The 23287-nt window shown below is 39.0% G+C and overlaps 1 protein-coding gene across 1 annotated transcript in view; it reads left to right on the top strand.

The window, feature by feature from the left end:
• Window positions 1-23072, top strand: part of MED14 (mediator complex subunit 14) — a 38129-nt gene extending 15057 nt beyond the window's left edge. Inside the window, exons 10-31 of the mRNA XM_082075999.1 lie at window positions 1971-2082; window positions 2720-2845; window positions 3711-3789; window positions 5301-5460; window positions 5851-6045; window positions 6622-6756; window positions 7182-7258; window positions 9187-9347; window positions 9635-9781; window positions 9868-9959; window positions 11068-11220; window positions 11441-11710; window positions 12930-13085; window positions 13641-13752; window positions 14399-14530; window positions 15567-15749; window positions 16429-16664; window positions 17150-17329; window positions 17526-17633; window positions 18076-18201; window positions 18808-18997; window positions 22489-23072. Coding sequence (XP_081932125.1) covers window positions 1971-2082; window positions 2720-2845; window positions 3711-3789; window positions 5301-5460; window positions 5851-6045; window positions 6622-6756; window positions 7182-7258; window positions 9187-9347; window positions 9635-9781; window positions 9868-9959; window positions 11068-11220; window positions 11441-11710; window positions 12930-13085; window positions 13641-13752; window positions 14399-14530; window positions 15567-15749; window positions 16429-16664; window positions 17150-17329; window positions 17526-17633; window positions 18076-18201; window positions 18808-18997; window positions 22489-22562 — 3204 coding nt within the window. The 3' untranslated portion in view covers window positions 22563-23072. The remainder of the gene's footprint in view (window positions 1-1970; window positions 2083-2719; window positions 2846-3710; window positions 3790-5300; window positions 5461-5850; window positions 6046-6621; window positions 6757-7181; window positions 7259-9186; window positions 9348-9634; window positions 9782-9867; window positions 9960-11067; window positions 11221-11440; window positions 11711-12929; window positions 13086-13640; window positions 13753-14398; window positions 14531-15566; window positions 15750-16428; window positions 16665-17149; window positions 17330-17525; window positions 17634-18075; window positions 18202-18807; window positions 18998-22488) is intronic.
• Window positions 23073-23287: the final 215 nt, after the last annotated feature.

The following is a 23287-nucleotide window of genomic DNA, read 5'->3' as shown; positions in this document are numbered from 1 at the left end:
GTATGTGTGTTTGTCATTATTTCTTGCAGTATTGGAGTTTTTTAAGAGAGTTCATAAACTGGAGTGAGTGGTGTAGTTTTCAAACTTTCAGTACAGTTTTTGCACAGGAACAAACTCTCCACCTCAGGTGCTTCACCTGTCTTGCAGAACCTTCCACTGATCATAGCCTTCACTGGCTATACACACTTTGTATCTGAACCTCTTGGTCCATCTTGTTTACCATGTCTGACAGACAAGTCTCTGTATGGTGAATGTCAAGAACTTCATCTGTTTGGGCAACAGAGGAATGTGGGAAACTTAGTGGAGCATAGTAGCCTTCTACCCTATTTCTAGAGTAAAAATTTTAGTATTAACTAAATTTACTAATTTAAGAGCATAAATTAACATATTTAGGCTACTAAATAGACAGTTCGTTTAGTTAAGATACTGCATTTATGCCTAAATTTAGGAAAATGTGCTTTATCTAAAACATCTGCTGAAGTTCCACTGGAGCTGATGCAGTCTAAGCTCAATAAATCATGTCTACAGTCTGTAGATTAAGATATGAGGCCACTGTAAATTTGAAATTTATCAAAGTTAATGCTAACTCCTTTTGTAATTACTTGCTCTGAGCTTAAAAAAAATTATCAGCTATGGTATATACACTGCTGTTCTAGTGTTTGAATAATGATCTCAGCTGTAATGACGTAGATAGCGCACTGTATTTCTGTTTATTTAAGATACTATATAAAACAGTGGCATGAACAAATATGTTTGTCTAAGCAGGTTATTATACATTAACCTACTGAAAATTGGATGTAGCTATAGAAGCTGTAGTCATTTGTTTTTGAGGAAGATTTAACTCGTAGCAGCTGCTGAGTTTAAATGCTCTTGTGGATGGATAAACACTTGATTTTTAAGTCCTTGTCTTGGAAAGCTACTATTTAGGGGAAAGTCATTCTGGTATGCACAATGGCATGTGCTGAAATTCTGGTATAAACCTCTTCTGCATTTATCTCTTATGCTAGAATAAAATTTTACGTCAGCTCACCTTGAATAGTTTTCAAAGCAATGTGAGATTAATTAGAGAAAGGTGTTGCAGTAATCTGTAGTTTTGCTTCTGCAAATTATGTAAATAATATGACTGTAATGTGAAGGGATATAAATACAAAGTTGCACAGGTAAGCTACAGTTAATATACGTGGTGGCATAAACTTCAGTGCTGGCTGCGCAACAAGCCTCTAGACACTCCTAGGTTCAGTAGGGTTGCTCATATTCACTGTCTTCCCACTGCATCTTCAGTGTGTTGTCACCCTGTTACCAGGACTAGAAGTAGTGTGTTGTATTTCACGCTATAGCTACATATGTGTTTTGCGTAGATGCAATCATATCCTAATACTGTGTTGTTGGGGGGGGGGGGCGCGGTTTGGTTGGTTTGTTGCTTGTTTTTGTTTGGGGGGCGGGGGGGGGGGGGTTTGTTTGCTTTGTGTTTGGGGTTTTCTTTGTGTGTTTGTTTTGTTTTGTGGTGGGGGTTTTTTGGTGTTTTTTGTTGGGTGCTTAGGGTTTTTTGTTGTTTGGTTGGGTTGGTTGGTTGTTTTTTATCCCTTAGCTTAGGGTAGATCTAAACAGGTGGATGCTAAGCAGGAAAATATTATACTCTGGCCTTGATCCAGAGCAAGTATGTCTGCAAATGAACTGGTAACAGCACTGTTTGTGAAACTATTTTTTTTTTTTTTTTTTTACACTTTCTTCTAGTCCTCTCTGAAAAACCCTCCCACTGCCTGCTGCACAGACAGAATCTTATGTTAATTTGTTGTATTTTATAGTGATCTAAATACTCATGTTAATAGCTCCTTTGGGTCACCACAATTCTATGCAATTTCTTTCTTAAGCGATTGTTTTGTTAAGTCAAGTAGCTTTGTTCTAGTGTGCTAATGCATAAAGTCTACACGTTGAATTTAAACTTGCTCAAATACATTCCTTTTTTACAGATTGACCACCTATCAATAGAAAAACTCCTAATAGACAGTGTCCATGCAAGATCTCATCAAAAACTCCAGGAGCTGAAAGCCATTCTAAAGAGCTACAACACTAATGACAATTGTATGTGCTTTCCACTTTCAAGTTAATTTCCATTTGTGCCTAGGAATGATTTTCTTTTTTTCTGGTATTTCTTGTTTTCCTTCATTTAAATAAATTTAAAAAAAAAAAAAGGGAGGTCCATTCAGAATTAATACAACTTAGCTTTAAATTATTCTGCATTGATAACTGTAAAATAACTCATACCTCTAAATGAGGTATAATAGATTAAGCTGATAGAACGTTATAGTCTGGATTGAAGGGTTAAAAGTTGTCTCCTGGAAAACTTCTATGTGTTCAGAATTGCAAGCAAATTCTTCACTGTCTTGAGCTAGCTTTGATAAGACTTTGCTTAAGCTGTTGTTGAAACTATTGAATTCAAATTGAGCTTATACTTGTGAAGCAGTGAGTTAAAACATATTCAAGGATTAATAACATCCTCCAAATTTGGTCTATCTTTTCTCATTGATTTGTTACTAGCACTATTTTCGCAGATAAATTCTCATATTTACTTCCTTCTTCATGATGTTAACAGTATAATACTGTGCCAGTGAAGATTGCTTCTATAAAAACAAACAGGTTTTGTGATTATAATGGGTTAAGTTTTAATATGATGAGCTTGAATTTTGTGCCAAATTATTAACATTTATTTTTTGTTTAGCATTCATTGAGACAGCTCTTCCAACTCTTGTAATTCCAATTTTGGAACCATGTGGGCGATCAGAGTGCCTACATGTATTTGTTGATCTCCACTCTGGCATGTTTCAACTGATGCTGTATGGTGTTGGTAAGTAGGTGCAAAACCACATTCTATTGAATATTTTGCAAGAATCCTGCATTAGGAGGTATTTTTATGTGAACAGTTCTGTCAAATCTGAGAAGTTCTGTAGGTAAATAATGGTAATGCAAATGAACACCACACTTGGGTCATCATCTAGGTATTTGCATTTGAGGAACAGAGAAGTGGATCTTTGTGCTTCAGAGTCACAGTTCAGTTAGGTGTATTTTAAGAGGACAGCAGGCTAAATATTGTTAGGCATCATTGCAAGGCACATTCTTTATAACTTATGATTCCTGGGTTGTGCTATTAATGGCTGCAGTCATTTCATATGAGCGTGGTTGAAAATTGTATTATGTGACCTTATGCATCACGAGTTACTGTTCAATATAACTTCAGGTTTCAGATTACTTAAGAAAAGGAGTTATTTTAGTTTATTTGCCTTATAACATGCTGCTGTGGTTTTAAAGCATTATGGATAATTTATAATGTGTCTTAATCTCTTTATGATGAGCCACATGGGGAAAACAAGGGGCAAAAACTACAAGGTGTACAGGAGAGGTTTAATCTCAATACGAGAGAAATTTTTTACAGTGAAAACAATCAATCACTGGAACAACCCCCATGGTTGGGGGAGACTCCCCATCACTGAAGGTTTCCGAGATGCAATTGGACAGGGTGTTAGGTATTCTAATCTAGTCTCCCTTTCCCACAAAAGGTTGGACCAGATGTTCTCTTGAGGTCTCTTCCCATCTGGCCTGTTCTATGATTGTGTGGTTGTTTGTTAGATTAGATGAGACACTTTGATGGAAAGGTGAAAATTTTATGTGAAGAGCAGGTATTAAGATCATTCACTCACCTTGTGTTCTTGCAGATCAACTGACACTCGATGACATAGAGAAGTCTGTTAATGATGATATGAAGCGTATCATTCCTTGGCTCCAGCAACTCAAGTAAGTGACTGGAATGATTCACTTAGTTTACATGGAATGAATCACCATATTTTTATTTTGGATGATCACACCTGCATGGCTTTGTTTTTTACTACAGTAGGGAATATACTTTCTCCTTGTTCTAACCAACTTTATTTGTCATCTCCTCTAAATGGGTGGGGAAAATTACACCTCATGCATTGCTGTGTGCACACTCTGCATGAAGTCTTTTCAGTTTAAGTCAGCAGCAAACCACTTGCTTCACTGAGTATCTCATTTTGTGTTCATGTTCTTTTCACCTCCTTTATTCCACTCTGTTTCTACAGCTGAACTCTGCTTGTTTCTCAGCAAGAATGATCTCCCTTCTCACAATACAGAGGGAAAACCAGGAAGTGGCCTAGGATGATTTAAATATCTGTTTTTCTTCTAACACTTCAGCCCTTACTGGTTTAAACCTCTAATCTTCCTTCCATAAAGCTCTGAGATTTAGGCACAAGATACATTTGGCTTGTATAAGAGATTGTAGCAAATAATACAAATACAATTTGCATCTGCATGAAAACCTTTTCCACTTGCTCTGTCGCTTTGGAAATTCCCTGTACTCTGAGCTAATGGCAGGGTGAAACCTCCATTTGAGGAATTTGCTTATAAAAGAAGCGTGATGACGCATGAAGCATTGGCACCCTGGAGAAAGTAATCAACCTCCCTTTGTTATAAATAATGTACTCAAGATAATGGCTTGGGTAGCGCTGCAGGTTTTGAGGAAGCTAAACAGTTCCACAAAATGTCTTTTTAGGACAGCTATATCTAACATGTATCTGCAAGAATAAATGGGGTGTCATGATGGAGAGATGCTGAGCACCCACACTTTCTACTACTGTTTTCAGTGGAAGTTTCACTGAAAAGCCAAGCCACACTTTTCTGAGCCCCTTTCAAGCCTAGCTATGCTTTCTGACCTCGCCACTGTAGTTGAAATCTATTGATGTAGAAAAAGTTTAATTCCAAACATTAGAATAAATTTGGTGTCGTCATGTGGTTCTTTGTGTCCAAACTTATTCAGGTGAATGAGTTTGTTTATAACATAAACAGGAGAGACATTAATCCAGCTTCGGTGACTTTTTTTTTTATTATATTGCTTACGAGCATATGGGAGCAAAGATTTTATTTTCTGTACCAAAAACTAATCAAAGATTCCAAATGGTAAAATAATTGTAATCTGCATGTGGTTTTATTTGTCCCTTCTCTTTTATATTGTAATTTTATATTGTGGTGTACAAAAAGTATTTATTCCTTCAGCAAATTATTCAGAGCTTTTCTTCTGAAAATAACAGCTGTCAAGATGAAAGCAATATGTAATGATAGGAATAACAAAATATAAACTACTGAAATGTTCCATGTATAACTTGTGCAGCAATGATAGATATTGACTTAGAATATGACTGACTCTAATTTGACACTAATGCTCTACACAGCACTATATTAGAATAATTTTTAAAAGTCTCAGGCTACTAATGCCTTTATTTCAATGTAAGGTTCTGGCTTGGACAGCAACGTTGCAAACAGTCTATAAAACATCTGCCTACCGTGAGCAGTGAAACTCTTCAACTAGCTAATTATGCGAGCCATCCAGTGGGAAACCTTTCCAAACACAAATTGTTTATCAAGCTCACTCGCCTTCCACAGTACTACATTGTAAGTAACTGAAAAATACTTCTCTTTTACTCCTAGGCCTGGATATACCAGACAGTTTTTGTGTTGTACTGTTAACTCTAACATGGGAACCAAGGGACCAATGTCATCCTTGACGCTCCTCTCTCCCTCGCTTCTCGCATGCAGTGGTTTTGTTAAGCAGTCAGGCTCATAGGGAGGAGGGAACTTAAGGTTTATTACTCAGCAACCTTCTCATTCTCTTTGTTTCATGAAAGTTTAGTCTTCCTTCTCTCCTTGGATCCTTCTCCTAGCCACAGTATTAATATCTTCAAGAAGACTGATGTCTTTTCTTTGACGGGGGGTAATAGGAAATGATGTAGATGTATTCTTAGCTTGAGGGTATTCTCAATTTATTGCTTCATTTAATTATAGGTTGTGGAGATGTTTGATGTTCCTGGCAACCCCACAGAACTAGAGTACAAATACCATTTTCTCTCTGTGAGCTATGCTGAAGGAGATGACAGCCCTGCTACTGCACTTCTACTACAGCAGTTCAAACCAAACATTGAAGAGTTGGTACTAGACACAAAAAGTGGGAAACAAATGAAAAGTGGTGTCAAGCGCAAGGTACGTGCTTCAAAAGCCACCGAGCTCATTATAGAGTGTGAAAGCTGAATGCATGTTCTGAGCACCAACACCAGGTAGTGTTGTTTCAAAAGTTTCTATGGCTGACATCTTACTTATATCGTGGCTTGGTTCTCTGACTGCTTCCCCAGGGAGATGTTGGGAAACTATTTTGCAACAGTTGTCGTTTAATTCATGCCAGGCTTTCTCAGCTGTTCTAAAGAGCCCAGGCAGAGCACTCTGCTGAGGTGGCCGGAGTAGCTTGTATACACAGAGCATTGGTATCTATGTGATATGCTTTGTGTAGTCTTTGAAAGACTTGCAGGGGCTGATACAAATTAATTCTTGGGGTCAGGCTGACACGGCTTAGTGATAGGTAAATACTGTTTTAAGGAAGGAGGTGATTGTAAAATTACTTTAACTGAATTGCTTCAGTCCTGAAGCAGACCAGATCCTGTGAGAAGTTCGTGCTCAGGGTGTGATTAATTTAAAACTTAAATGAATGAGGTGATTTTCTGCCATATTTTCAAAATCTTTACTCCAAATGTGCAAATACATTTATCTCTATTTTAATTCTAGTTGTCTGGTGATCCATGTTCCGTAGAACCTAAGAAACCAAAACGGTCGGGAGAAATGTGTGCCTTCAACAAAGTGCTAGCTCATATTGTAGCCATGTGTGATACAAATATGCCATTTATAGGGCTTCGTTTGGAGGTATGTGTTTAAATATTTTGTTCCCTTCCTCCCCTCTACTACTTCTGATTCTTTTGCCTGGATGCGACTATTTGGCAAACTTGTGGTCATGTGTGCACTTTGGAGCTTCCCCGCCAGCTGAGCTGTGGTGACTGATGTTCCCCATTGGGTTGGTCTTGTCTTGCTAGAGCTCGTTCTCTAATACCAGGTGCTGCAAAAAGCTTGAAAATTTGTGGGAAAAGGGAAAATGAGAGGATGAAAGACACACTTGTGGGAGGGGGTGGGAGACAACTTTGTACCAGATTTGCACAGACTATTTTTTGGCTTTCCAATGCTTGACGATGTGAAACATCTGTCACCCTTAAGGGAAAAAAAGAATCCTTGAGAAAGTTAGTTATTTTGCTGGACTTTTTGCTTGGCGTAACATTTTTCTTGTTCATTCCTAGTTATCTAATATGGACATTCCCCACCAAGGAGTACAAGTAGAAGGAGATGGCTTCAGCCATTCAATACGTTTATTAAAGTAAGAGGATATACTCCTGTGTTTCATTTTATTACTCTAAATACGCTTGAGAGAAAAAAAATGATTGTTGGAGAGTAACACTAAAAATATCAGGGCAGGGGACTTTGGGGGGGGTTGGATTTTTGGTTTGTTTTTGAATTATTGTGTGTCTTGCACTCTCTTGTGAAGCAGTGCTGGAGAAAGGAGAATTAAGAGTAGACACAGAGCCAACTATAATTTGCTTCCGTCATTAGCCTAAACTGGGGAGCTCTGAAAAGAGTCTGACTGTCCTCAATCGTAAAATCGAGGCGGTGCTAAGGAAGATATGGTGATGATTGACAAACATGTAATTGCAATATCAGATCAGAGGCCTACATACTCCATATGTTATTTGACAATTACTAGTATGGGATACTGCAAAGAAAAATGTAAGGAATCCCAGAAAAGACAAGTGCATGCTAAAAAACTTGCAGAGGAAACATCTGAGAATTGCACAGTAATTTAAGAGTGGGAGGGACCTGTGGAGGTCATCTGGTCCAACCTCCTGCTTAGAGCAGGACTGATCAACTGCATTTCCAGTCTCCAAGGGTTTTTGTCCCCTCCTTGGGCACAGCGATCTCAAATGCTGACTAGAGAGAGCAGTCACTTGATTGCCAAGCTAGTGCAGCACAGGATGCGTCTGTCTGTCATTGCTGCAAGGGCTCGCTGCTGACTCCTGTTCAGTCTGGCTCCCAGGCCCCCAAGTTCTTTTTCTGCAGAGCTCTTCCCCAGCCAGTCAGTCCCCACCCTGTGCTGTTGCTTGAGGTTCTTTGGGCCCAAGTGCAAGTTTGCATTTTGCATTGAACTTCACAAGGTTCCTCCTGCCCACTGAGCTCTCTCTGAATAGCAGCCTTGTCTTCCAGCATGTTAAGTGCTCCTTTCGGTTTGGTGTCATCTGCAAACTTGCTATTCCTTTGCATCACGTAGGTTATTAAAATTGTTAAACAGTATTGGCCTGTGTTAACCCCTAGGAATGCCAGCCACAGCCAGCCACTAATTGGACCTGCAACTGGTGACCATAGTGGTCTCTGCCTGACAGTCCAGCCAGTTTTTCACATTTCTTGGAGCCTACTGCAAGCCTCACCAGTTAAACTTGGGATTGTGTTACAAACTGAAACAGATTATATCCGTTTAAAACATAAAAAAAAGAAACAAACCCCAAAACACAAGGAAGAGAGAACCCCAAAACAACAAAGATATGTTCTAGAGTAAAAGCCTCTTCTTTTGTGCTGCAGAAATGTACAGTGATATAAAGGCATGAGTCTCTAAGTGCATCAGGACCTACCTTTTTAATTTTGCATATAAGCAGAGAAGTACTGAGAACTTGTGAGCTGAAGTTAAAGGTGGTACATGGAATTTCTTTGATAGACTCTCAAGGGATTTGAAAAAGTTCAGCATATTTTTACTTAAACTTTATTTAGTCTGTGCCCCTGAGCTCAATTCTCACCTTGAGATATGAATAAATTTAGTGGGTACTAAACAACCGGGTGGTTCATTGCATTTAGAGTGAGCTTGTTCTAGAAGCAAACCTATTTATTAATTCAGCTTGCCACAGAACTTATCTGTTTTCATCTTTTTTCTTATTTGTTTCTCTGTATAAAAGCTTTATGTCGCTGTCCTCTTTCACCAGGAGATCAGGGCAATTCAGCAGATCCCTTAACAGTTTGTAATTTGCAGCTGTTAAATCCAAATAAAAATTGGTCTTAACGCAGAGTGCTTTTGTAACACACTTATTACAGTCCTTGAAGGGGAACAGGATATCTCACTGTGCATTCCAGCTATCTTTGCTGTTGTTTTGTTTATTCTTTCATGTCCAGACTTGGAAGTCCTTCAGGAAATGTTATAAGGTAGTATTTTTAGTTTTGGAATTGTACTGTGTATAACTGAGATCTGTTTTTTTTCATGAATAGAATTCCTCCCTGTAAAGGTGTAAACGAGGAAACGCAGAAGGCTCTGGACCGATCTCTTCTTGATTGCACTTTCCGATTACAAGGTAGAAATAACCGCACGTGGGTGGCTGAGCTGGTGTTTGCAAACTGTCCACTTAATAGCACTTCATCCAGGGAACAAGGTAAGTTTTATTTAGGAAGAGTGGTGAATTTTGTTTGTTTGTGGTTTACACTGTCTATTCCAGTAGTTCTTTGCTTTGGTGTTACTTTGGTGTTACTGGACAACTGTCTGCTCTTAAAATTTTAATAAACCACAATGTATCTGAATCAAAATTTTGACTGCTGAGTTGATGCACTTTTATTATTAAAATATGCTTTCTGGTCACTTGCCACAGTTTACTCATAGTGTGTAAACCACGGTTTAGGAACCGCTAGTTTAATCAGTCTTTACCACCTCCTAACACTGCAGGACCAACCCGTCATGTTTACCTGACGTATGAAAACCAGTTATCTGAACCAGTTGGAGGTCGCAAAGTTGTCGAGATGTTCCTTAATGACTGGAACAGTATTGCTCGCCTGTATGAATGTGTCCTGGAGTTTGCACGATCCTTACCAGGTACAGAAATCATTTCCTTTTCGTAGAAATGATGTGTGTACAGATTACTATGGTTTTCTCACTCTTTTTTCCGTCTCTCTTCAAAGACATACCCAACCACTTAAACATTTTTTCAGAAGTTCGTATCTACAACTACCGAAAACTTATCCTTTGTTATGGAACTACCAAGGGGAGCTCAGTAAGTAACTCCTAAGCACACTTAAAATGTATGTTTGAAAACAAAATGGACAGGCCTAGAGATCTGAGTTGTGTTACAACGTATTTCCTTGTATTGCATTATTGTGGAGTTACTATTGAAAAATGTAGAAACGAGTGAAAGAGAGTGCCAGATTACTCATTTGCTAGGTTACTAGATGTTCACAATTTTTGAGAATTTGTATAAGATGCTTCAAAATGTGTGGAAGGACAGTTGTGTGCTGCTGATTGATGAAAGCTAGTGTGGCAGCCTTTTTCTGACAAACTTATGGCAAGTGTTGCTACTGGTCACTGTTGTATACTGGGGGTATATGGATATATCTAAGCTGTGTGCTTAATACTGCCTTAGAAGAAAGGACACTAAAGTTTTAGATGTAGTACTGTGCTTTGAAATGAGGTGGTCCTTAGTTATTTTGTAACAATGCATGTTCCCTTGTTCAGAACTCTAGCTTACTCTTTAGTGTTTGAATTTACATCTTATTAATTACTTGAAATGTGTACTTGGTCACACCCTTGCATTAAATGCAAGGTAGAGGAGAAAGCGTGTGCATGGTTATTACAGACTGAGAATGTACTTTTGTGTGTAGCTGCTGCATTTGAAATTTGCTTCCTGGAAGGCTTTTGGGATCATGCTCTAAGCTGAATTTTTGAGAGTATTTCTATGTGCATTATATTGGCACAGTGAATAAGTAGCAGGAGGAGCAGTGTGGATTGTGGAGGTCACTTCCTTACATATTAGCATGTCCAGTTCTTGGGTTTGTGTGCTGTAGCTGAGAAAAGCAGACCATCGGTTCTCTGTGGCATGAATCTCTGAAGTTCAATTTTCTCTATCTCACCTTTGGCAGAAAAAGCTTTTGTTCTTTCTGATTGGCTTGCTAAATAATTTTCTAGTTTTGTGGTTGCCAACAATCCAGCTAGCTAAATGAATGTTAAAGCTAGCAGCACTTTTTTTCAGAACTTCAACAACTTTTGAGGAGGATGAGTTAGAAATCTGTTGAGGTTTGATTAAAAATGACAGCCAACCAGCTTTCTCGTTATAACTTCATAATTGTTCTAGTTTCCAAGACCACTTTATGTTCTTGATGTTGCAGATCAGCATTCAGTGGAACTCCATACTCCAGAAGTTCCACATTTCGCTGGGAACTGTTGGCCCAAACTCAGGTTGCAGTAACTGTCACAACACAATTCTGCACCAGCTCCAGGAGATGTTTAATAAAACACCAAATGTGGTGCAGTTGTTACAGGTAATGTTTTAAAAACTACTCTCAAGAGAAGTACAAGATAATTAAGAGCTGAATTCTGTTTAAACTGTTGTCTTCAAAATTACTTGTATATTTTATGATTGTTTATAGATCTCATTGGCAGAAGGTGGCTTGGGGAAGATTGTCTCCTTCCTGTGCCCCCTTTTCCTTGACCTTACTTAAAAGGAAGCTACCTGATCTCTCACTATCTGTTGTCTTTCAGGTTTTGTTTGACACTCAGGCTCCATTAAATGCCATCAACAAACTTCCAACTGTGCCCATGCTGGGTCTGACTCAACGCACCAACACTGCCTATCAGTGTTTCTCAATTCTGCCACAGTCACCTACGCATATCAGGCTGGCTTTCAGGAATATGTACTGCATTGACATCTACTGCCGGAGTCGTGGCGTCGTAGCAATACGTGATGGGGCGTACAGTCTCTTTGACAACAGCAAAATAGTTGAAGGTTTTTACCCTGCACCTGGATTAAAGGTGACCTCTTCTGTGTTTTCTGGCATGGTGTAAATAAATGAGCTTCTAATTTGAAGTACCGATCTGATGCAAAGAGCTTTGTGAAGCTTTTTTTGAATTAAAATATTTCCTTTAAGAAAACTAGCATCAAGTGTAAGGGGTCTTTTTCTTTTCTATGTAAAATAACATAGAGGCGAGTTCAGGCATCCTTTTGTTAAAACTTAATGAAGCTTTGTGACTAGACTACATGTATTCTTCAGGATTGACAATAATTGTTCCTCACAAACTATGTTGTGTGGCAGGACAGTGCTCCTATGTTGCAGATGAGGAAATGCTTCATGTCAGATGATTCTAGATGGAAACTTCTGCTTTAAAATAGTTTCCATTGGTGTGTGGCAGGAGCCTGTGGCTTTGCTTCTGAATAAAGTGCTGGCCTGAAAAATGAATCTGTGCACACTGACACAATACTTTAGCTGAGGACAGCTTGCACCAGTGCTAGTTATACTGAAATACTGGAAAGTTGCATGCATTGTAAAACAAAATAGTTTGCTAATTTTTTCTTCTGACAGTTGCAACTGAACGCTTGATTCTGTGGTACTGCTTTTAGCTGATCGTAAGCATCTCTCTCTTTCACAAGTAACAAGTGGAAGGCTAATGGGAAGAGAAGGGGGATTGTAGATACCAGCGGAAGGTATAAGAGAATTAAAATGGGAAGGTAGAAGAGGAAATACAAGATGGTTGGCAAATTCCTCTGGGTACAAGAGAATACTATGGAGGAGGGTACCTGGTCATGCTTACCCAAACAGAGCAGTGGTAGGTGTGATACCACAGCTCAATAGTTTATGGATACTGATGAATTGTTCTGGAACAGCTGTTTCCAAGTGTAGGCTTTTCCTTTTTTTTTTTTTCTCAGGAAAAAGAAAGATGCTCATATTTCAATTAACTAGAGATATTTTGTGTCAGTGAGCAAGGTTTCTTGTTTGGTGGTGATGCAAGATCCCTTTTTAAAAGGAAAAGGGAATTAAAAATCCACTGAGAAGCTCTGTTTACGAAGTGATACATTTTGCAAACTATTCATACTGTATATAATGAATGCCCACTAGTATTCAGTTCTAGACACCTGCCCGTTTCTTATGTGTTGTAGCTGATAAAGATAGTATTACAGCTCCGCAAATACTGTACTCATTTATGAAATAAAATTTAAATGGGGAAGTTGCTAACAAAACTGATTTTTCCACAGACATTCCTGAACATGTTTGTTGACAGCAATCAGGATGCACGAAGACGATCTGTAAATGAGGACGATAATCCACCTTCTCCTATTGGAGGAGACATGATGGATTCTTTGATATCGCAGCTTCAACCCCAGCAGCAACCACAGCAACCACAACAACAGGTACCCTCCAAGCAAAATAAGAAACATTATTGTCTTCCACACCTGTAGGTTTTGAAGAACTTATGTTCTAAAAGGATTAGCAGTAAAAAATTGGAAGCGAGACTATAAAACTGCTCTGCTGTGGAATTCCCCTGGGGGCAAAATGTATTAATTTATTTTGCCATTTCTCATTCCGGTGTAAACAGCCCATGGCATATGAACAGCAGCTTTGGAAGGTCACATGAGACTTGCTGTCTTAGAAGCAAAGGACTGAGGGAGGGGAAACGACTGGTTAAGATAAAAGATGAGGAGGGGAGTCAGGAGGCTTTGTTGTTATAGGGTGGCAGATAGAATGAGGTGCAAAGATATTATATGTTAAGGAAAAACTGCAAAAAGTCACTGAAAAAAATAGTGAGCACTGAACAGTGTGATAGAGAGAATTAAACAACCATGTTGATGGACCTATAAGATTTCATATCTGGTGACTGAACTCTCGTTAGTATTCTTCTGCACATACTTAATTTTAGTTTTAGTACAAAATGATCAAAAGTTTTTGTTCTGTGTTGCCAATTTCAGCCATTTGCAAAACAGGCTGGAGCATCGGGAGCTTACCCTCTCACTTCTCCACCCACCTCCTATCACAACACAGTGACACCGTCTCCCTCTATGATGCACACACAGTCACCAGGTAAGAGGCTGAGAGCTTGTGTGCTGATCATGTGCTGGAAATGTGCACGTTTTTGGAAATGTGGATGTTTTTGTCTGTTATTTGAGCTGTGTTTCACTCAGGGTTAGCCAAGAAAATGCACCTTATATTGTGGAAAAATAGCAAAGCAAAGTCATGCTATGCATGTTTTGGAAAGTACATTTTGAAGCTAAAAGAAAAAAATTAATTCAGTGAAACTGTTATCTTTAGCTGTGTGATATTTGGGACTGTTTCACTCTTACAGCTTACAACTTGCTCAGATCAAAACCTGTTAATTTTAAATACATGCTTCTTCAGAAAAACTTTGAATCACCAAAGCTCTGCTTTCTGCTCACAGCTGTTATAGAGCAACAGCTGAAAAATATTTAAGTTTGGGGAAGGGCTGGGCATGTGGGAAATGCCATTCTTCAAGCCAGATATCTTGGAGAGTTTCCTTTGTGTGGCGAATCAATCTGGAAAATATAACACTCATCCATGCACAAAATAAAGCCTTTGAGTGCAAAACCAAGTTCTCAGGAATCTTGTTTGCTGTCTCCCTATAAAGGAGATAGCTATAGCAGTTGATTGAAAAAAATATCAGAGAAAAATGGGAAATGCTTATGTTGAATGACATGATGTCTTTGATTAGGAAATTTGCATGCTGCAAGCTCACCTAGTGGAGCTCTAAGAGCACCATCACCAGCGTCCTTTGGTCCAACTCCCTCACCTTCCTCTCTTGGAATCACAATGGGACAAACAGCTAACTTTGCCAGCCCACATGGTGAGTTCTTTACTGGCAGGTGTATCTGTAGTGACAGGGAGGGCACATTTGCTTCTTCAAGTCTTCCAGAACAGACCTAAGTTAACTGAGAACTCAAATTGGTGTTTTGTAATGGCTTAAGTAGGTGTTTTCATACCTGTGGCTGTAACTCTTAACAGTAGTCAAAAGTAGCTACATGGCACGTTGAGGTGTCCCTAACATTTTAAAAATTGACTGTCAGTCCCTCTTTCATGTTTACTAATGTGGGGAAATTCTGTGTGGTCTTGTAGCAGAACAGCAGCTGCGGCTTTTAATGAGCATTGTCTCTTGTTAGATTAGGGAATGATTTTTCACTGCCTACATTTCCTGGAAAAATAGCTGGAACAGGTTAGAAATTCAAATACGTGCAATTTGAAAACATTGTCAGTGTCTTGCTGGTTTGACATACCTATATCCAAGCAACATGGCTTTCGGTTGCTTCCTTTATTAAGTCTTTTTGGAAATCTGCCAAAACAATTGTTTGTTGTAATCACAGTGCATTGGAAACCATTCCATAGAGCACAATAAATGAACAATTCAGATTGTAATTTTAGCACACAAGTTTAACTGTCAGAATGAACAAAGTGAGACAGAGATACAACAGAGTGTTTTAAGAAGCTTGTTCTGATCAGTCTTTATAGCAGAAATAACAGCGAGATACTGAATAGATGAGGAACAGTCCAGCTGAGGCTTTTATTTGCTAAGGAGCAGTAGAAGTCCAGGTCCATAGGCAAGAGCTCTTTTTAGTTTAGATCCCATTATGTACTGAACATGCTGATTCGCCTTAACCTTCAATTTTATTGTACTTTTTAAAAAATGAAACCAGAAAACCCTTTAATCTGTATCTTGATTTCCTTCCCCCCCTCCCAATTATGTTTTCTGTATGATTGTAAAGTATAGTCTGAAAGCTTGCAGACACTTGCATGCTTTACAGATTTTGGTAAGCTCTTTTTAGATTTCTAGATTAGAAAACCTTGTACTTATTTTAAAAATAGTAACGGTTTTGTAACATCTGTAGGTACCATAGACCCAAGCTCACCGTACACCATGATGTCACCCAGTCAGCGTGCAGGGAACTGGCCAGGATCTCCCCAGGTCTCTGGTCCATCACCAGCAGCACGGATGCCTGGAATGTCACCAGCCAACCCTTCCCTTCATTCACCTGTCCCAGATGCCTCTCATTCCCCACGAGCTGGAACAAGTAGGCTTCTCTATCGGTGTTATAACTGTGAAACACTCATATTTAACATCGCTAGTTCTGTTCTTTATGGTCGTTTTGTGTATCAGCCTAACAGTCATTACTGCCCTGTGCAGTAAAGTACCTAATGAAATTAAGCCTTTATTCTGCCCTAGTTAAAATCTTCTATTAAAAAAAATGGAAAACAAGTTAGATCATACAGTATAAATGTCATCAGGACTGATACCTCTTGTTGCACTGCAGAAATTAATCTTAAGCTATGGAGCTCTATGACTGAGAGAAAATTCTTCAGAATGAAAGCGATGATAGGCATATTTGCCTAAACAAATAACTAACTTTTCGCATCACAGAATTGTAATGCTGCTCTTGCACGATTGATTTAGCCATCTTTGCATCTCATTGAGTTTCTTATACAAACCTGCTATCTGCTGGTATGCTGCAAAAAGAGAAGAGAGTAGGATTTTAATGTTATTGAGAGTTTTTGCACAGGTGGAGGGTCAAAACTCTAATTCTTTGACTTTGTCTGTCTGCCTGTCACTAGGCAGCCAAATTTCTTGAATAAGAAGGATTAGCTTTGGCCCAGAGAACTCATTGCTTGTATAGCGACAACAAATAAAGTGAACACATCTTATGTTTCTGCTTAAATCCTCCCTTACTGCAAGTACTTTTTCCGTATCAATAGGTTCCCAAGCAATGCCGACTAGCATGCCTCCACCTCGTAAACTACCTCAGCGCTCTTGGGCTGCATCCATACCTACAATCCTCACCCACAGTGCCTTGAATATTCTGCTGTTGCCCTCTCCTACCCCTGGGCTTGTGCCGGGACTAGCTGGCAGTTATCTTTGCTCCCCTCTTGAGCGATTCCTTGGATCAGTTATTATGAGGAGGCATCTTCAAAGGATCATACAACAAGAAACGGTATGGTTTATGTTGTTTTAATGTTGACCTGCAAGTATGACTTCACAACTATTCTTTTCCGTGCTTCTGTACCGCGTCTTTCAAATCAGGCACAAACTGAAATGCTTCAAATATAAGAACTGTAATAGAATAGCCACAGGGTTACTATGGATGCCACTACTTGGCAAGGAACGTTCAAAAAATTAGTTACTAGCTGACAATAACTGAACTACTCAGTCATGAATGTTGCTTTAGGGTTTGGGACAGACAGTGTGTGCCTCTTCACTTCTTTGGCATTGATTCAGTGACTGAGAAATAAGCCAGATGTTGCATAAGCTTCATTCTCAAGGCAGTTTTACCTGTCTACAAACATAGCATGTTTCTTTCTGGAAAGAGAGCAGATTAACCATTACAGTCTTGGAAGTGAATGTGTGTGTGTGTGTGTGTGTGTGTGTTCATGCTATTTAATGAATGATTGACTGAAAGTGATACTTCTTTTTATGCAGCTACAGTTAATAAACTCCAATGAACCAGGTGTAATTATGTTTAAGACGGAGGCACTGAAGTGCAGGGTTGCTCTCAATCCCAAAACCAACCAGACCTTGCAACTGAAAGTAACACCTGAAAATACAGGACAGTGGAAATCGGAGGAGTTACAGGTTTTGGAGAAGTTCTTTGAAACAAGGGTATGTACTCAGATCAGTAATGCTTACATTTTTGTGCATTGCTTTTAATCTCTGGTGGTGTTGTGAGTGGTACTGCTGACTGTCATTGGCAGTAAGGACTGCAAAATATAAAATTAACACCCATGTATGCTGGTTACCATATTATATTACATAGTTATTAGCTAAGCAGGCAGTACTAAATAATGTCTTTCTTTAGGTTGCAGGACCACCTTTTAAAGCAAACACCCTAATAGCCTTCACAAAATTACTAGGGGCTCCAACGCATATCCTCAGGGACTGTGTCCACATCATGAAACTTGAGCTGGTAAGTTAACCATTCCCTTTAGTTCACCCAACTTCGGTTGTTATGTTTTTTAAGAAAGGTACTGTATCTTTATCTGTAAACACTTAAATTACTCTAAGTTTATATAAGTTATGTAGTGTTAATACAGAAGATTTCATTTTACCGCTAGTTCTCCTGAAACTCCCAAAATTTCTCCTTTAAACTGATGATTTTGAGAAACTGCAGCCACATTGCTGCACTATAGGCACATGAATGGGCTGGCTGGAATAATTCCCATCGTATTCTTGTTTATCCTGTGCTCAATTCTTTCAGAGTTATTTTGACTTATGCTAAACTTGGCAACATCTGCAGGTTTAGCTAGGGAGATACATGCTACTTTTTAATGCTTCCCTACTTCATATCAACGTATGTTACTGACATGAAACCTTTGCTGCTCTTTCTCTGTGCTGCTCTTTCTAAATAGTTCCCTGATCAGGCAAGTCAGCTGAAATGGAATGTGCAGTTTTGTTTAACAATTCCTCCCAGTGCACCGCCAATTGCGCCTCCAGGAACACCTGCTGTTGTGCTGAAATCCAAAATGTTGTTTTTTGTAAGTAGAGCTATCTGTTTTAAAATTTTGTGGGCTGCATGTCTTTGAAATAATCACAAGTTAGTAGCAAAACATAAGCAGGCTGTATCTGACAACTGTAATAGCTAAAAATGTTCTGCTGTTTGGAAGCCTAGATTTGTGTTCATCTCTTTTGTAATGAGTTCAGTTAGTATTCCTGTTCTCCTTCCTATAAAAGCCCAGCAACTCTTCATGTTTTGTGTTCTTGGTGAGAAGTTGCCAATATATAAATTCAGTTCCCTCTGGGCTGTGGATATCTTCAGATGCTCAACCTCTGGGTGTTTTGTTCTTCTTTGAGGCACTAACCACCCTAGAGTAAGTGATACACACACCAGTGGTGCTGAGAAGGGACAGCAGGAATGAGATGTTTAGAACAAATCTATATTAGTGTCTTCCCTGAGGCAATGGTCACTGTAGGGTGCTTTTGAGAAGAAAATAGTCTACACCTGATTGATAACTTCTCTGTTACAGAATTGATGTGTGAAAACTGAGGGGGTGGAAGTTCACATCCGTAGGCCTAGAATGTTTATCTGAAGTTGTGCTGAACTACGTGGTCTTTCAATTTAACACACTTTTTGTTTCTCGCAGCTCCAGTTAACACAGAAAACAACAGTCCCACAGGAAGCTGTTAGTATTATTGTCCCAATTATTTATGATATGGCTTCGGGTACAACGCAACAGGCTGACATTCCGAGGCAACAGAACTCTTCTGTTGCTGCTCCAATGATGGTTAGCAATATTCTAAAGAGGTTTGCTGAACTGAATTCATCACGACCAGGTACTGTACATGTCCAGTAGATATATTCTCTTCACCCAGACATCTGTGACAAATCTCCAGTGTAAAACTAAACCTCTCTTGAGTCTGAATTCTTCTCAGTTTCTATCATACCTCTTAAGTGATTACAAACTCCTGATGCAACAGGCAATACATAAGTTAATAGCAGGTACTGGCAACGCAGCAGAAGGTTATACTGATGATTCAGGCTGGATTTTGCTGTTCTGCCCAAGTGATAGAATGCACCTTTTGTTGGCCCAGCTCTTGCTGTGCAGTAGGAGTCATACTTTTTAACAAATGGGCCCAGAATGAGTCACAAGAAATATGCTATGGTTAAGTGTCAGATTTCATGGTTAATTATTAATTTATTGAGCTTAACAGTAGAATATGAAGGGATGTTAAAATAGTTATGAGAACTTGTCCACGTGCTGTGAATGATTAAAATGTAGTTGGAGCGATTGTATACTCCTTTGTCAGTGTGTACACTAACAGAGGCGCATGCAGTTCTGTCCACCAAATGTGCTGTGAAGTGTTAGATCTAAATAGGTTGTTCTGAATGTTCGTTGGCCTATAGGTAGCGTGCTGTGAGTGATGGTGTGCTTTGCTTTCCCTCTTGTTTGTCATGCTTTTTACTTATTTTTTTTAATATCTGAAACATTGAACAATGGTGACAGGTTCTTTGGGTAGCATGTTGTCTTTAAGCAGTGGTGTGGGGTCCTAATACATAGATGGCTCATAAGAACAGTACCTTTCAGTTCTGCTATAGTGACATGCTGAAGAACAAAGCCTTTTTTCAGTAATCCAGTGAACAGATTGAAGCTGTGAATCCAGAAGTTGAATTCTGCTTCTGTTCTGTATAATTATTTGTTGTTATGCGGTAATTTTAACTATGCTTGATGGTTTATTTTGGTTGCTAGAAAATGAGCAATGTTTATCTTAAATTGATGTGGATATGCATACGTTTCTGAAAATTGTGAGATTTAAATTAACATGCATTTTCTGGTTTACATATAGTAATAGCATAGGTAAATAGGAGAGAGAGAATAGCCTTCAGGGCATGTGGGGTTACCTGTAAGAGTTCTGTATGTGGTACAGAACTGTTGTTTGTGTAGCATTTCTCTTTCAAGATATGTTAACTAAGCTTCAGGTGTTTCTTTTGGAAGGTGCTTCCCCATTGAGTTCCCCTATTGTGGGGAGGGGTAAATAATTTGTTTTGCTCTTTGTTATTGCACTAAGTTATGCTTCAAGGTAAAAGTGCTGCAGCATAGGGAGTAATCGTCAAGCTGCTTTTGAGTACCCCAGGTGGGGTGTCTTCTGATGATCATTAGATAGATCAGGATAGACAATTTGTGTTTGTCACACAAGTTTTTATGTAGTTTTGGAGTGCGGTACAGGAAGCAGAGTAGAGACAGGAAAAAATGTGTATAAAAAGATCTTGTATCCCCAAGCAGGACCTTATCCAGGCAAGGAAGAGTGTACCTAGCTGAGCAGAGGACATTTCTAGTAGTCTTTCCTCTGATTTCTAAAGTAAAGGCTGAGTCTGTCTGGATCTATCTATCTATTTATTTATTTGTTTACATACCACCAGCTGAAGTAGGATTTTCCCTGAGGACACTTGAAATGCAATTTCCTGTGTTCTTACTATTAAAACGTATGTTGTTTTATCTGATAAAAGAGAACAAGATACCTTATTTGCCATTGAAAGGTGATAGCAGAGCCAACAGATCCAAGTAGATAGTTGGGAGACTTCTTTTACAACAGGAGTACAAGGGAGATCCCACATGCGTATCCTTTCTCTCCTGATGCTATTGTGCTGTTCCCAGGATTTTCCTACCTGTGTTAGCTCTTCTGCTGCACTAATTGCAATTTGCTTGGTTAAGTGAATTTTTCACTGTTTCAGTCAGAAAGGACCAGGGCTTCCCATCATGCACGTATGATATTACTGGCACTTTCATTGTAACCCGTAATCAGTGTTGCCTCATTTTGGCTGTATCTTTTTTTACCTTTCTCTCTTTGTGAGAAAGTATTTTGTATTCAGCTTAATTTTCCTCTTAATAAAATGGTAGTGCCTGAAAAGTAAGTTCTTTTGGAAGAGTTTTCTTTTCCGATCTGTGGGCAGTTTAACAGTAAAATGTTGACTCATTGTGAGTATGTTGTGTTTCTCAGATCACTTTACCTGTGTCTCCATGGGAAAAAATATTTTATTTGGGGAAGTAATTATAGGAACTGAGGTGGAATCAAGCCCTGGAATAATAGGGTTAAATTTGAGCTGTAAGGCTGCAACCTGTATTATGTAGTGGACATCAATCTGGTAAGGAAATGTAAATCCCTACAGATACTGGAGGTGACCCTTAGAGAGGAGCTCAAGAGACTCATGATATTTCTTAAAGCACTTCACGACTAAGCATTTTTCGGTGTCTGATTTTCAGTGATGCAGTGGATGATATTTAGCCCAGAGTTGTAGCTTTGATATGGTAATGACTTGCCCCAAATAATCTTGAGAATCCCTAGTTTGGCAGTTAGGATTGATGCATCCCAACAGGCTCTACTCACATCCCTTTTCTCACACTGTTGTTCCTTCAGCAACAAAATTCAGTGTTTTCTGACTGATGTTTCTTGAAATACACAGGAAAAATTCAACCTACAGTGACCAGGGTATGACACTGGGTATTAATTGTATTCTCAGTAGATGAAAGTCACAGCTGCCTCGTACTTCACCTTTTGTTGTTCTAATCAAACCCTTTTGATGCTATTGGTTTTAACTTTTTTAAGCTCTTTCTGAATGTGTGTGTGTGTTTATAAAAAAATGCTGGTATTCAGATCTTTAGATGGCTGTGGCTGGTTTTTTCTCTGTGTATCAGATCTCAGCTGTTTGAAATAAAAGTCCATTTTCTCTGTATTTTATTTTGCATTTTAGATGTCAAGGGTATAGCCAGAGCAATTTGGTTGGAAGAAACAGATTTCTGCCTTTTGCCCAGTCTTGGAATTAGAAATGCTTCTAGAACTAGGCTTAGGACAGAAAACATCTTCCAGCTGCTTCAGACATGAGTCTTTTGAAATGTATTGATTAAAAGCAGAAACTAAACAAATAGAAGTTGAAAAAATTGGGGTTTTTTCTCTATAAGTTATAGTCCTTTTAATTAATAACACACAGAAAAATTCAGATTGCAGTGCCACGTATGATAAATTCTCGTATAGATTCAACGTGACATTCCAAAGGAATTAAACATTAAGAGCCTCTTGCAATGTCACGGCCCACAAGAGCTGTCCTGCTGGGAAAGCCGGAGTTACTTCAGTATAAAATAAGTTGCAAATCCCAGCATCCTTGGCGGTCACTGGGATTTGCGGGTGCCGGTCACTGTGCGTACGGCCAGCCCGTGCCCGTCTGGGGTCACCGGTGCGGTCGGAGCCGGTGTCGGGCGCTGCCTGGGGAGGTTGTTGGCGTGACGGCCTGTTGGGGAGCGATGCTAACCTGTCTCTTTTCCCTGTTCCAGGTGAATGCACAATATTTGCAGCCGTTCGTGATTTGATGGTTAATCTTACGCTGCCCCCTGGTGGGCGTCCCTAGACACTTTTAAAAGAAGGCTGAAAGTGAGACAAAACAGAAAAAAAAAAAAAAATTATAAAGCCTTCAGTTAAAAGAGGACGTTTTAATTTTACCTTTTTTAAGAGCTAACTATAATAAACTGGCAAACTTTCAGGGATGCACTTTCATCAAATGAGTATCACCACGACTTTTGTATAGTGCTGTTGTATAGTGTGTTTTAACGGGAGACACTTCAGACTAGGTAACAGATTGAAGTATCAGCTTGCTGGTAATAGATTTAATATTCTGTTTTATACTATAAAGATTATGAAAATGCCAAACTTGTTTGTTTTTCTGTTTTTCTTATGTTTTGGTGTAATAGTCTTTTTTTAAGGCAGGTCTGTCATTTTTGAATACTGTAAAACTGTGACAAACTTTATATTGAAGCTGTATTTTAATATGACTGCTTTGAATCCTTAGACAATTTATTTGGGCTTGTTGTAAACATGTCCCCAAAAAGCAATATTTAATAAACTGGATTAAAAAATCTTAGCCTGGGTGTTGTATAACCTTAAATATTACTCCTCTCCACTGTAGCCACTGGCCAGATCTCTTGTATTCATATTTACTTGGATTTGTCTGTATGCGACCTTGTTTCCGCACACACACACACACGCACACATGTGCTGCTAATTTAAGAAAAAGAAGACACAAAACCAACCAAACAAAAACAACAAACAAACAAACAGGTTGTGGTTGTTTGTGGG

The sequence above is a fragment of the Streptopelia decaocto genome (assembly GCF_964273445.1).
Source record: "Streptopelia decaocto genome assembly, chromosome: 1".
In the NCBI taxonomy this organism is placed as follows: domain Eukaryota; kingdom Metazoa; phylum Chordata; class Aves; order Columbiformes; family Columbidae; genus Streptopelia; species Streptopelia decaocto.
The sequence above is the reverse complement of the archived record's forward strand: the minus strand, read 5'-3'. Positions and strand labels throughout refer to the sequence as shown.